General features: G+C 41.4%; 2 protein-coding genes across 3 annotated transcripts in view; one reads left to right on the forward strand and one right to left on the reverse strand.

The window, feature by feature from the left end:
• The window catches only part of LOC117507352 (ras-related protein rab7), a 34,692-nt gene extending 31,090 nt beyond the window's left edge, over positions 1-3,602 (forward strand). Inside the window, exons 5-6 of the mRNA XM_034167202.1 lie at positions 2,065-2,193; positions 2,301-3,602. Of these exons, the coding sequence (XP_034023093.1) occupies positions 2,065-2,193; positions 2,301-2,396 (225 nt within the window). The 3' untranslated portion in view covers positions 2,397-3,602. The remainder of the gene's footprint in view (positions 1-2,064; positions 2,194-2,300) is intronic.
• Positions 3,603-3,722: 120 nt separating this feature from the next.
• hmces (5-hydroxymethylcytosine binding, ES cell specific) lies at positions 3,723-12,705 on the reverse strand. Of its 2 annotated transcripts, none has more exons than XM_034167200.1 (7): positions 12,567-12,705; positions 12,278-12,473; positions 5,031-5,174; positions 4,657-4,866; positions 4,248-4,399; positions 3,978-4,167; positions 3,723-3,897 (listed from the first exon to the last, which is right to left on the reverse strand). In XM_034167200.1, the coding sequence occupies exons 2-7, from the start codon at positions 12,464-12,466 to the stop codon at positions 3,739-3,741; spliced, it is 1,044 nt and encodes a 347-aa protein (XP_034023091.1). In that variant the 5' UTR covers positions 12,467-12,473; positions 12,567-12,705; the 3' UTR covers positions 3,723-3,738. The 2 variants fall into 2 exon arrangements, with proteins under 2 accessions (XP_034023091.1, XP_034023092.1); XM_034167201.1 differs by having other exon boundaries at positions 3,780-3,900.
• Positions 12,706-14,302: the final 1,597 nt, after the last annotated feature.

Below are 14,302 nucleotides of genomic sequence, written 5' to 3' on the forward strand. Positions count from 1 at the left end.
TGAAAACTGTGTATTTCCATAAATATGTGGCCAGTAGGCATGTATACGACTTTTTTAGGATTAGAAATGGTTACAAATATTCCAAAAATATTTTTTTTGGGTGGCACATTGGGTTAGTGGTTAGCACTGGTGCCTCACAGCATGATGATTGTGGGATTGCTTCCTGTTAGGCATGTGAATCTCATCACTGACTATTTGATAAACTCCTCGATGCACTACCAGCGATATGATACACATTGCGATACTGGCTATATAATTCACCTGTTCCCGATTCAGTGCAATTTGATGGGGATTTAGTTCAGATTTGTGAGAATCTACTGGTACCTTGTTTCCCATGTAACAGTAAGAAATATATTCAAAACCTGGATTAATCTTTTTAGTCACATAGCACTACTATTATTCTGAACACTACTGTATGTTAGGCATGTGGAGATGAAAAGATATGAATCGGTATCTAGATACAAACGTGCGAGACGTGAGTGCATCGATTCAGTTTACAGGTGAAATCCTGATGCATCGCTCACTGCACATTGAATGCACCATGGACGGAAGCCAAAATGCACATTTCTACCACAACAAACATGCAGGTCCGTGAGAACCGCAGCAAGCATTTGGAAGTATCGTTAAGAAATTATTCGACCCACTGCCTTGTTGATTAACAATTTCCTTATTGGTCCTTCGGTTCGGGACACCAGAGCAGCCGTTGTTTTTGAGAGCGTTTATCGGGAAAATTATCATTTCTCTCTGTTGATTGCAGACTGCAGCGGGTCTGCTTGAAGCAACGAAGCAGTGCTTCGACCCGCTGTTCGCTGGTTTTCAGAAGGGGCGAGTCTGCAATTTCTTCATTAACCCCTCTCAAAGCCATTTAACAATGTCAATTGTGAGTCACCTTTTGTGGATTAAGTCACGAACTGGGATTCTTGTCTTATTACGGGGAAAGAAATGAGAATCGTCTTCTGTTCCACACCTGAGTTTTACGCAATCGTTTTCTGGTGTGAGCACCAGCCGGTGCTTAAACTGAAGTTGTCCATCAGGTAAAGGAAATAATAATAATATCCTCTGTTTTGTGGGATTAAAAGTTAAATGCTCCAAACAGCTGCGCAGATTTCGGTCAGAATTAATGACTTCAGAATTAATAACTTTACAAATTCGAGAGAGGGGAAAACTCTGGATTTTTGACCATTTTAAAGCACTGGAATTCATTGTAGACGAACAGCCTATAATTTTTTGCACCTGCGTGTAAGTTTTCCCCTCTCCAATCAACGTTTTAATCAAACTACGCTGTTCTTCTGAACAATGTCTTGAACGTCCCATTTTCTTCAGGCTTTCAAAGAGAAAAGCATGTTCAACAGGTGCTGGCTTCATCCTTACATAGGGGACACCTGATTCACACCTGTTTGTTCCACAAAATTGATGAACTCACTGACTGAATGCCACACTACTATTATTGTGAACACCCCCCTTTCTACTTTTTTTTTTTACTAATAGCCCAATTTCATAGCCTTAAGAGTGTGCATATCATGAATGCTTGGTCTTGTTGGATTTGTGAGAATCTACTGAACACTAGTGTGTGTGTGTATATGTATATGTGTGTGTAACAAAGGCTTAATTCTATTCTATTTAGGTTCATGAACAAACTACGTTAATATTACACATTGCCAAATATATTTGTTGTAATAATATCACACATGCAAACATCTAAGATTGCAGTGGGACTTTTTGTTGAGCCATTGCAGGAATAAAATATGGTAGCTTTAATAGATTGTCAGGGGATTAAGGCAGTGCCATGGTTAATTCTATCAGTCTCCTGTTACAGAATACCTGTGAACGTTACTGATTTTATCATTCTTTTAACATTAACTTTGTTCGGAATGCTTCAATGCTATGTCATCTTTAAGTCAAGCAAATGATTGCCTGCCACAGCACCATTACATCTCATAATGAGGAGTCAGGCTGGTTCCTGTCAACGGCATGAATTTAGTAATCCTGGCCGCGGCACCTCACCTCACTAAATCCATCCAACAAAATGTATTGTTTGGCTTTATCATCACCTTTCTCTTTCAGGTAACAACCAAGAGAGCGCAGGCTTGGTGTCAGAGCAAGAACAACATCCCGTATTTTGAAACCAGTGCAAAGGAAGCCATTAACGTGGAGCAGGCCTTTCAGACTATTGCACGAAATGCTCTAAAGCAGGTGAAAAGTCTCACATTTGGGCCCAGTTTTGATATAGTAACTGGCCTTTTGGATAGGTCTGTTGCAGAAGGAGCCACAGGCTAAGCTGCTGTGTGTTCTGCTTTTAGGAGACTGAAGTGGAGCTGTACAATGAGTTTCCTGAGCCAATCAAACTGGACAGGAATGAGCGAGCCAAGCAATCAGCAGAGACCTGCAGTTGCTGAGGACTCTGAAGACCTACGGGGGGCTTCACTGCCCTCCCTACCCCATCTTGCCTTGTCTATAATTCCCTTTCCAAGGCCCCACCGTGTTATCCCTAATGCCAACATACAAGCAAATATACTACGACACACACACAGACATGGTGCAATCACATTATGTATACAGAACGTGTGCTTTCTACAAACAGTCTCCTTGCCCAAAGAACACCTGAAAGGAAACATGATGGTATTTACTTGTAGGATGCTTACAAATTCAGTGTTTCCTACATTCTTTTCCACTCCAGTAGTGGTTTGGGCTCATCTCATTTTGCTGCTTCATGTCCAGGTTTTCTGCTTTTATCTGGAATGTTAATGTGGTCCGCCTAAGCAACTAGCTCTTTTCATGTTTGTGTTGCTGAGATATTTTTTTTTTTTTTTAATATTTCTTCAGGAGTGGGTTTCCTTAACTTTTTTTTTTTTGCCCACCACTGTTGAAGTAAAAAAAAAAAAAAAAAAAAAAAGCATTTTACTCATTTGTGTTGTGACTTTGGCTTATAAATTCACTTTACCTTGTCAGTCTTAAAAATAAAATAGACTTCAGTGAGACATGCATGTGTGGATTTGAATATGCTGCCTGCTGATTCTTAATTGGTATAAAAATCAAAGTTCAGTTCCGTGAAAATTCCGTAAGGTATATATTATATTCCAATTTTAAGGTGGAACCATGAAAAGACTTTCTTCCTTTAATGAACACCTCTTTAAACATCACATTATGGAGACAAACTTCAATTGGATTGCAATATGAAACTGACATTTTTCCATTAATTATTTTGACAGGATTTAATGTTGGGATGTAACAAATCATGTATAATTACAATTAGTAAGTACACTTTTTACTGGTAACCTTAGCAAGACTGGAGCTGCAAATCTTTCAATCATTTTGTGATGAAGGCAAATGCTATGTTGTAAATCTCCGTATGACTGCCACATACTCGTGTTGGCAAAAAGCTGTGCTTGGTATTTCTTTTAACAGATCAGATATTTAACTCTGTTCATGTTATGTTAAAGTTTTTGGAAATGCACCATAGATTTCCAGGTAAGAAACATACTGTAACTTTAAACATAAATGTGGGGGGCAGGGAAGCATTAGCATTCATCATTAATGATAAATGCGTAGTATCTACATTTTCAAAATTGCCTTTCAAGTAATAATGGTAATAAAATCTTAAAGCATGTTTGTTTGTTTTTTTTACTTTTAAAATACAGTCTCCTTTCAATCATTCTGTTGCAATTGAAATAAGTTGAGGAACAAGCTGAACATTTAACCATTTTTGAAAAACAAGTCTTTTGCAGAAATGCAGTCTCTTCAGTTGATTCTTGGTTTCTTCTTGGCTCCCTGCTGAAGTGGTCCTGCAGGCTTGGACTGAGTCTCCACTGTGCTCTCTTCTTTACTCTCCTTCCTCTTGGAAGCTGTACTGCTCAGCCAGCTCATCATCATCTTACTGCTGCCTGTGGACTTGGGATCCTAGAGGTCAAGGGTCAGATTCATATGCTAATAGTATTTTTCAGAGGACACTCATTTTCATAATTTTACTGGAATGATACCTTTTTCTGAAGATCCACCAGCTGCAGGCATTCTGGAGAGTTGTTACGTGAATTATTGACTAGCGTAGAGACGGGGTGGAAAGTCAAGATGTTTTTAGACTGCAGCAGCTCCAGGGCAGCTAAAGACTTCACCTCACCAAAATCAAGCCATCTTCTCACTTCATCCTCTCCATCCAGAACTGCTGGCATCCTAAATTACAGTACAAACACAGTAATCTTGGATTTCAAACAGATGAAAGAACAGCATGTTTGACTGTCGGCTAGCTGTACCTGTCATGGATACTTTGCAGGTTTGGTGAAGCAGCAACAGTTACCACGCTGTAGGTATAAAGGGCTTCTCCCCCATATGGAGGCGTCCAGCAGTCAAAAAGTCCAGCCATAGTCAACAACTTCCATCCAGTCCATTCACTCAGTGATTCTTCCTAGTCCCACAAAATGGTGTCATACCAAAGTTAAAACAATAATAAAAAAAAAATATGAAACAGTCTTACTTTCTGAAACCAGTGGAGCACGATTATTAAAATTAGTCCAGACAATATTGCATGTTTGTAGGCTGAAGGAATGCCTGTGGACATTACAGCTTTAGTCCTGCTCCTCCACAGGAAATTTAAGCATCAGGTTCATTTCTGCCAGAGCAGCATTCTCTCAACATTTCTATTACAAAAAGTCCAGTACCAACCTCTGACAGTTCAGGGGGTGTCACGTCTGGAGGGCAAACAGTCCCAGGATTCTCTTTATTAGGAACTGAAGTCATCACGTGATCCCGATCTGCTTTCCTCTCAGCCTGCGGAAAGTAGATGAAGAATGGCTGCTTGTCCTTCCCCTGCCTCCTCCACTCATAAAAACCATCAGCCAGAACCACACAGCGCTGTCCTTTAAGTAGAGCGCCCTTTGGAGAGACATCAAAGTGATCAGAGAGAATCCTGCACGTGGGTACCCTGGGGTGAGGGTACAGTAATATCAAAATGCGACACTTGCAGAGTCACTTTTCTTATGTGTGGTGATGTGCATCATATTGAGAGATAAGTGTATTGTCACAGTGCTAATACGCACCTTATAAGATTTCTTCCCCAGCAGACTGTCACTGCGGCAGTTGCTTGTGCTGTACTGCATCTTGCTTGGATCGTTCTCCTTGAACCAGGATGGCACCAGGCCCCAGCGCATTGAAGCCAGCACGCACTCATCCACAGCAGCATTCTGCAATAATCAAAACAAGCTATTAGAACATTTAATGCAACATACAGTGAGGAAAATAAGTATTTGAACACCCTGCGATTTTGCAAGTTCTCCCACTTAGAAATCATGGAGGGGTCTGAAATTTTCATCTTAGGTGCATGTCCACTGTAAGAGACATCCATCCATCCATTTTCTTCCGCTTTATCCGGAGTTGGGTCGCGGGGGCAGCAGCTCAAGCAAAGCCGCCCAGACCTCCTGATCCACACACACCTCCCCCAGCTCCTAGGTCTATTCCAGAGTACTGGAGAGGAGAATTCGACCGATGGTCAAACCTCGGGTCCAGGAGGAGCAGTGTGGTTTTCGTCCTGGTTGCGGCACACTGGACCAGCTCTACACGCTACATCGGGTGCTTGAGGGTTCATGGGAGTTCACCCAACCAGTCCACATGTTTTGTGGATCTGGAGAAGGCGTTCGACCGTGTCCCTCGGGGCACCCTGTGGGGAGTGCTCCGGGAGTACGGGGTCCTTTGCTAAGGGCTATCCGGTCCCTGTACGACCGCAGCAGGAGCTTGGTTCGCATTGCTGGTAGTAAGTCAAACCTGTTTCCAGTGCACGTTGGCCTCCGCCAGGGCTGCCCTTTGTCACCGGTTCTGTTCATTATTTTTATGGACAGAATTTCTAGGTGCAGCCAGGGTGTAGAGGAGGTCTGGTTTGGGAACCACAGAATCTCATCTCTGCTGTTTGCGGACGATGTGGTTCTGTTGGCTTCGTCAAATCAGGACCTTCAGCGTGCACTGAGGCGGTTTGCAGCCGAGTGTGAAGCGTTTGGGATGAGAATCAGCACCTCCAAATCCGCGGCCATGGTTCTCGACCGGAAAAAGGTGCATTGCCCTCTTCAGGTCGGTGGAGTGTCCTTGCCTCAAGTGGAGGAGTTTAAGTATCTCGGGGTCTTGTTCACGAGTGAGGGACGGATGGAGCGTGAGATTGATAGACGGATCGGTGCAGCATCTGCAGTGATGCGGTCACTGTATCGGACCATTGTGAAGAGAGAGCTGAGTAGGGGGGCAAAGCTCTCGATTTACCGATCGATCTACGTTCCGACCCTCACCTATGGTCATGAGATTTGGCTCATGACCGAAAGAACAAGATCGCGAGTACAAGCGGTCGAGATAAGTTTCCTCCGCAGGGTGGCTGGGCGCTCCCTTAGAGATAGGGTGAGGAGCTCGGTCACTCGGGAGGAGCTCGGAGTCGAGCCGCTGCTCCTCCACGTCGAAAGGAGTCAGTTGAGGTGGCTCGGGCATCTTTTCCGGATACCCCCTGGACGCCTCGCTGGAGAGGTGTTCCGGGCACGTCCCATTGGGAGGAGGACCCAGGGAAGACCCAGGTCACGCTGTAAGAGACAATCTTAAAAAAAAAAAAAATCCGGAAGTCATAATGTATGATTTTTAATAATTTATTTGTATGTTACTGCTGCAAATAAGTATTTGAACACCTACCAACCAACAAGAATTCTGGCTCTCACAGACACAGAAGCCCTCTTATTCTGCACTCTTTACCTGTATTAATTGCACCTGTTTGAACTTGCTACCTGTATAAAAGATACCTGTTTACACATTCAATCACACTCCAACCTGTCCACCATAGCCAAGACCAAAGAGCTGTCTAAGGACACCAGGGACAAAACTGCAGACCTGCACAAGGCTGGGATGGACTACAGGACAACAGCCAAGCAGCTTGGCAGAAGATCAATCAATCAATCAATCAATTTTTTTATATAGCGCCAAATCACAACAAACAGATAACAACTGTTATTATTTACTAGAAAGTGGAAGAAACACAAGATGACTGTCAATCTCCCTCGGTCTGGGATTCCATGCAAGATCTCACTTTGAGGGGTAAGGATGATTCTGAGAAAGCTCAGAACTACACAGGAGGACCTGGTCAATGACCTGAAAAGAGCTGGGACCACAGTCACAAAGATTACATTAGTAACACATGATGCTGTCATGGTTTAAAATCCTGCAGGGCAGCAAAAGTCCCCCTGCTCAAGCAAGTACATGTCCAGGCCCATTTGAAGTTCACCAGTGACCATCTGGATGATCCAGATGAGGCATGGGGGAAGGTAATGTGGTCAGATGAGACCACAATAGAGCTTTTTGGAATCAACTCCACTTACCATGTTTAGAGGATGAGAACAACCCCAAGAAAACCATCCCAACCGTGACGCATGGGGGTGGAAACATCATACTCTGGGGGTGCTCTTCTGCAAAGGGGACAGGACGACTGCACTGTACTGAAGAAAGGATGGATGGGGTCATGTATTGCGAGATACTGGCAAACAACCTCCTTTCCTCAATAAGAGCATTGAAGATGGGTCATGGCTGGGTCTTCCAGCATGACAATGGCCCCAAACACACAGCCAGGGCAACTAAGGAGGGGCTCTGTAAGAAGCATTTTAAGGTCCTGGAGTGGCCTGGCCAGTCTCCAGACCTGAACTCAATAGAAAATCTTTGGAGGGAGCTGAAACTCCAAACCTGAAAAATTTGGAGAAGATCTGTATGGAGGAGTGGACCAAAATCCCAGCTGCAGTGTGTGTAAACCTGGTGAAAAACTACAGGAAACACTTGACCTCTGTAATTGGAAACAAAGACTACTGTACCAAATATTAACACTGATTTTCACAGGTGTTCAAATACTTATTTGCAGCAGTAACATACAAATAAATTTTTACAAAAATCATACATTGTGATTTCCGGATTTTTTTTTTTAGATTATGTCTCTCACAGTGGACATGCATGCACCTAAGGTGAAAATTTCAGACCCCTCGATGATTTCTAAGTAGGAGAACTTGCAAAATTGCAGGGTGTTCAAATACGAGGGTAGGCTGAAAAGTTCTAAGGCTCACTATGATAGTTAATGCATTAACTGTATCATAGTGAGCCAATTAACAGAGATGATTGTGTTTATTTGTATTTGACATTAAACATAAATTGTGATCAGTGATGAAAGTGGGCCATAGAAAATAAAAACTTTTGGCAAGGGCCAAAGGCACTAAAGCCCCTGGCGGGGGTCTGGGGGAGATCTCAGATGCATTCTGGTCCATTTTCAGGTCTATTTACCCCCCCCCCAAAAAAATTGTTTTGTTGGGTCAGGTCAGTTTTTCCACCCCAGTCTTTTCACACAACTTGTATTGTGCTACTGGCATTTAATCCAAAAAACATACAATGTGGTTCAGAAAACTACACCGTAAAAGAAATGACAATTCAAAGACCTCAAAAATAACGATTTTCAGTATCAATTCAAATGGAACAATTAATTGCACATAAATGCATCAACTTGCTCAACCTTTACTCACTTATGAGTTTTCCTAGTTTTGGCAGGAGCTTTGGAGCTATTGCATGGGTTAAAGCAATAAATTTTCATCTGACTAAATTTTTTCCTGGCAAAAATCAATGCCAGCAATTTCCTAAAATGTGGTGTAGTGGGGGCACACACTCTTTTTTTTTCCTCAATAAATACAATAAACACATTATACAGTATACAAATCTATTCTAAATAGCCTCTAAGGATAGAGAGAGAAAGCATAAAAAGAATGCAAAACCTGAACAGAAAGGTACATACGAGTAAAACGGTGGTGGGGAGAGGGGTGTAGTCTTGATTCTGGGGGGGTCTGGGGATCTCCCCCAGAACATTTTTAAACGAGCAAGTCAAATTTTATATTGTAGTGAATTTTAATGGGTTTGAACCCCTCTGAAACAAAGAAAACTCACTTCAAACTGTCAAGTAAAAATTCTTTGTCTTCTGTGGTATTTTGATCGGTTCCATTCTGGTAAATGCACCAAAAGGGTGCTGTGTTGCTGGTTGTACAGGCAATAAAATACAAAATTAGGGCCTAAAGCAACTGACAACGTTGTTCTGCTGTGCACAAAGTAACACTGTCACCCGTTTTGAAAACGCATGCGCACTGAGAAACTCAAAACTGGCATATTCACATTTAATCGGTAAAATGCTCTCACTCGTAAAACAAACTAGGGCTGCAACTGACAATTATTTTAGTAATCGATTAATTGGTTGATTATTTTTTTCAATTAATCGTTTTTTATTTTTTACTTACATGTGAGTTTTGCCATTATTTCTTAGTTATTAAAAGGCCTTGTAACAAAGTTATGTTATATTCTAGTCAAAAACTTGAATTTCTCTTTGGGATCAATAAAGTATCTATCTATCAAAACATACCTGGAGTAGTGTTTTGTTTCATTTTGCACATACAACCCCTGGCAAAAATTATGGAATCACCGGCCTCGGAGGATGTTCATTCAGTTGTTTAATTTTGTAGAAAAAAAGCAGATCACAGACATGACACAAAACTAAAGTCATTTCAAATGGCAACTTTCTGGCCAGAGTTTAGACACAGCTGTCTGTGAACAACCAACATCTTTTGCAACATTGCGTGATGATTTACCCTCTTTTAAGAGTTTGATAATCCTCTCCTTTGTTTCAATTGACATCTCTCATGTTGGAGCCATGATTCATGTCAGTCCACTTGGTGCAACAGCTCTCTAAGGTGTGATCACTCCTTTTTGGATGCAGACTAACGAGCAGATCTGATTTGATGCAGGTGTTAGTTTTGGGGATGAAAATTCACAGGGTGATTCCCAATTTATTCCTCAGAATTGAGTGAGTCTATATTTTTTCCTCTGCTTGGTCTAAAAAAGTAACCGTTACTGACTACCACAATTATTTTTCGAGATTTCTTATAATGTTTCTTAAAGCCAGAAAGTTGCCATTTGAAATGACTTTAGTTTTGTGTCATGTCTGTGATCTGCTTTTTTTCTACAAAATTAAACAACTGAATGAACATCCTCCAAGGCCGGTGATTCCATAATTACCAAAGAGATTTCCATCAGGTTTCACCCGATTATGAGCATTTTTAGATGCCTATAGAAACTATCTCAACCACTGACAACATATTACAGCAAGAGTCCACAAACCTTTTTTGAAGGCCTGATATGTGTAATATGTCGTCTAATAAGTTATTTTCATGAAAAAAGACACAAATGTGCAATTTACTGCATTTTATTTTTTTCTTGTGTAAAAACACAGCTTAGATGTGGTTTGACCAAAACAAATTGTCATTAAACTTAAATAAAACAGGGATGAAGTGGAGGTGTAAGAGCCATGAGGTGTTCACAGAAAACAGCTATTTATTTCTATATTTATGTTCACCGTTAGTTGGTTTTATCTTTTGTGTTGTTTCTTTTTGTCTGTTTCTCTAAAATTGTATTGTAACATTATTAGTTATTATTACTATTATTGTTGTTGTTGCTATTATTATTAATATATAGGGCTGCCACAACGAGTCGACTAGTCACAACAACGTTGACTAATGAAACCATCGACAACTAATTTAGCAGTCGACAAGTCGTTTATTTTTATTTAAGTCTTTATTTTTCTCTCAATTCATAGTTTTAGGCAGCAAGCCGTTCTGCCGTCATTTGAATGTCCAAACTTGGATAAGACGGCTGATTAAAACAGTGGCCGTCTTGTTCAAAGTTGTCTAAAATGCGCAGTTTACCGGAGAAGCTGTTGGTGTGTGTGTGTGCGCGGAGTCAACTCGCTGCAGACTGCTAACGGAGGCATGACGGCAGCACAAAAGTTGACCATTGTTGCAGCTTCTGCAATTGTTCGCAAAATGCACGTAGCATATTACAGCGGCCACCGCGTCATAATCCACAATGGCCACGGGGCGCAAAATCACGTGACCGATACGTCACACAAAACCCTCTATACATCTCGTCGTTCCAGGCAGTGAGAGCTACCAGCGGCTGTTGGAAGCAAAACCATCTTGTTTTCATCAGGCAGCCAGTCGCAGAGGTACGAATTCTCACCTTTGGATTGGCCACTTTGCCGGGAGTGACGTGGCTCCGCGGCAACCCATTGGATGCTGTATGATCACAGTGTTACTGTATGCCATAATATGACAAAAGGAACATTTTATTCAATAGCCATTTTGAATAAAATAAAAATAGGTAGACTAATAAGTATAATAAATAAAGAAATGTGGCCCACATAAATACAACGCATTTTAAGTACCCGGTACTTATTTTAACCCTCTGGGGCCGATGCCGTCGTATATGACGGCTAAGACCAAACTTTACTAAATTATAAATATCTTTTGAATGATATGAGATAGAAACTTACTTTTTTTTTGCTGAAAAGTTAACTCTGCGGACTTTCGAGCCAGCCATGGGCCATCTTCGTACTCCTCATAGAAGCTGTGTGATGACATGCGTAATGTGACTGTCCAATTGGAATTGGTTCACTGTCACATGGTTTTTCAAAATCCAATCATAGGGCAGGTGAAAAGCCAAAGATTGTTTTCAGGAGTGATATGTTAGTTGGACCGTTTGAATAGCCCCCTGGGTGCTCCAATGAGTGCATACTATTAGTACATACTCAGCGTGCCCTGTGCCATTACGCACAGTGATCAGTGAAAGCAGGAGCACAGGGAGAGCCTGTGATGACAATCTCACGTGCTCAAACAGAGTGTGTAACTATCAGGATTGCTCCACTAGTTTGCATGTGAATGTTACTGGATAACTCTGTTGCTTTCTCAGCATAAAGCACTGTTTACCATATCAGTGGACAACAAAACGCATAGACCATTTTGTATATATTGTTCAAAATGTGCATTTGTGTTTACTGTTTGAACCTTATTGCTGTACAGTCTTTCACATAAGACCTCAAATTACCTTTATAAAGTGTCAAAACAGTTGTTTATTATAATTTGCTGTGTGTTTTGAATAAATGTGTGGAAAATTATTTTTCGCTTTATTTTTTCCTTGCCTATTTTTGATTGTAAACCTTTATTACACTTATAAAACACAACAAAAACATATATATTCTGAAAGCACATGTTGTCCTGAAAAAAGAGACATAAAACTTGATTGTGGGACGCAGGGAGAGCTGTTAACAGTAATAATAAAACATTTATGCCAGGCGAGTGAACCGTCCAAAAAATGCCCTCGGACCCCAGAGGGTTAAATAACCAAACAGTTTATCCAGTTGACTTTTTCATGAAAAGTTTTACCATCAGTAACCCAGTGTGATGAATGTGCTCGTTACCTTGTCGAAGTGTCTCTGTGAGAGCAGCACGGGGCTCATGGACTGAGGACTCTTGTTGTAAGAGGGTCGGTACTTGTCTGCATCTCCGTCCCTCCAGCCGGGCCGCCTCCGCTGTCCTCCCCGGTCCCTGTAGCAGCAGGCTCGGCTCACCTCGTCGGGAGCCAGCGTGCACGCAGTCCGTCCGCACATGACGACGCTAAAAACCACAAACACCACACAGCAACGACTTAGCATGCTAGCTTCAACTCAACAAACACAGGTCACCTTCGGCAAAACGTCACAATCTTACCTGTTTCGTTACGTTAAAGGTCGCAAATGTTCAAACAGTCAAAGTGTGTATGACTTGATGTTTTCTGCTCGAACGGACAGAGGCAGGATGTAGAACTTATCCGCACACAGACTGCTGGTTGAAAAGCAAGCGCGTGACGCACAGGGCGCGAAGCCGAGTTCACTCCTGTTTTTCAAAATAAAACGAGACTTACTGTATTTCTAACATGATTCTACAGATTCGGTTTTATATAAATTAAGCTGAATAGAACTAACGAGAGGAAATAGGACAGTCAAGTATCTGAGATGTGGAACAAGTTAATTTTATTTCAATATCTTAGAAATATAATAATAATAATGATAACAACAACAATAATAATAATAATAATAATAATAATAATAATAATAACTAGCTGAGTTACCCGTTCTACGCACAGGTAACACAGATGAATTTTAGCCATGTCATTGTATATATTATGTCACTTTAGTTAAGGTGTAGTAAGTTGCATTGCATTGTGGGTATGTTGTCATTAACTTTCATAGAGCAATTTGTGACGTTCATGAGACTCAAGTGAATGATGATAAAATGTGATAACATGTCATATCACTGCAATGCTCTGGCATGCCGTTCACAGCAGGCACATTTTAATAAAAAAAACAAAAAAAAAAACAAAAAAAACGTGCACTTGAACTCACACGTGGCTCTGGCCCGTTCAGATTGTAATTAAAGTGCACCCTAGCCAGCAGCTACTACATAGTAATTAAAGTGTGACGCTTTCCACCTGACCTGAGTACCATGTGAACTGCGAAAATAAGGGCTCTAGTGCAGGTCGTGATCAAATATATCAGGCTGACTGTGTGTGCGTGTGTGTCTGTGTGTGCGCTTTTAACCTAAGGGCCCCAGTGACCTCCCCCTTGGTGCCCCAGTTGCCATAGCAAACACACACACACATACACACAGTCAGCTTTATATATTACAACTCCAATTCCAATGAAGTTGGGACGTTGTGTAAAATGTAAATAAAAACAGAATACAATGATTTGCAAATCCTCGTCAACCTATATTCAATTGAATATACCACAAAGACAAGATATTTAATGTTCAAACTGATAAACTTTATTGTTTTTGTGCAAATATTTGCTCATTTTGAAATGGATGCCTGCAACACGTTTCAAAAAAGCTGGGACAGTGGTATGTTTACCACTGTGTTACATCACCTTTCCTTCTAACAACACTCAATAAGCGTTTGGGAACTGAGGACACTAATTGCTGAAGCTTTGTAGGTGGAATTCTTTCCCAAACTTGCTTGACGTACAACTTCAGTTGTTCAACAGTCTGGGGTCTCCTGTGTCATATTTTGTGCTTCATAATGCACCACACATTTTCAATGGGCGACAGGTCTGGACTGCAGGCAGGCCAGTCTAGTACTCGCACTCTTTTACTATGAAGCCAAGCTGTTGTAGCACATGCAGAATGTAGCTTGGCATTGTCTTGCTGAAATAAGCAGGGACGTCCCTGAAAAAGACGTTGCTTGGATGGCAGCATGTGTTGCTCCTAAACCTGCATGTACCTTTCAGCATTGATGGTGCCATCACAAATGTGTAAGTTGCCCATGCCATGGGCACTAACACACCCCCATACCATCACAGATGCTGGCTTTTGAACTTTGCGCTGGTAACAATCTGGATGTTGTTTTTCCTCTTTTGTCCAGAGGACACGACGTCCATGATTTCCAAAAACAATTCAAAACGTGGACT

This window comes from Thalassophryne amazonica, chromosome 3 (assembly GCF_902500255.1).
Source record: "Thalassophryne amazonica chromosome 3, fThaAma1.1, whole genome shotgun sequence".
Taxonomy (NCBI): Eukaryota; Metazoa; Chordata; class Actinopteri; order Batrachoidiformes; family Batrachoididae; genus Thalassophryne; species Thalassophryne amazonica.

Excerpts from the sequence above, each read along its gene's own strand:
- hmces (XM_034167200.1), bottom strand. The coding sequence starts at position 12,466 with ATGTGCGGACGGACTGCGTGCACGCTGGCTCCCGACGAGGTGAGCCGA. Across the intron at positions 4,867-5,030 it reads TGGGGAAGAAATCTTATAAG|GGCGCTCTACTTAAAGGACA; the intron begins GTGCGTATTAGC and ends GTCTCTCCAAAG. Across the intron at positions 4,400-4,656 it reads CACCCCCTGAACTGTCAGAG|GAAGAATCACTGAGTGAATG; the intron begins GTTGGTACTGGA and ends TTGTGGGACTAG.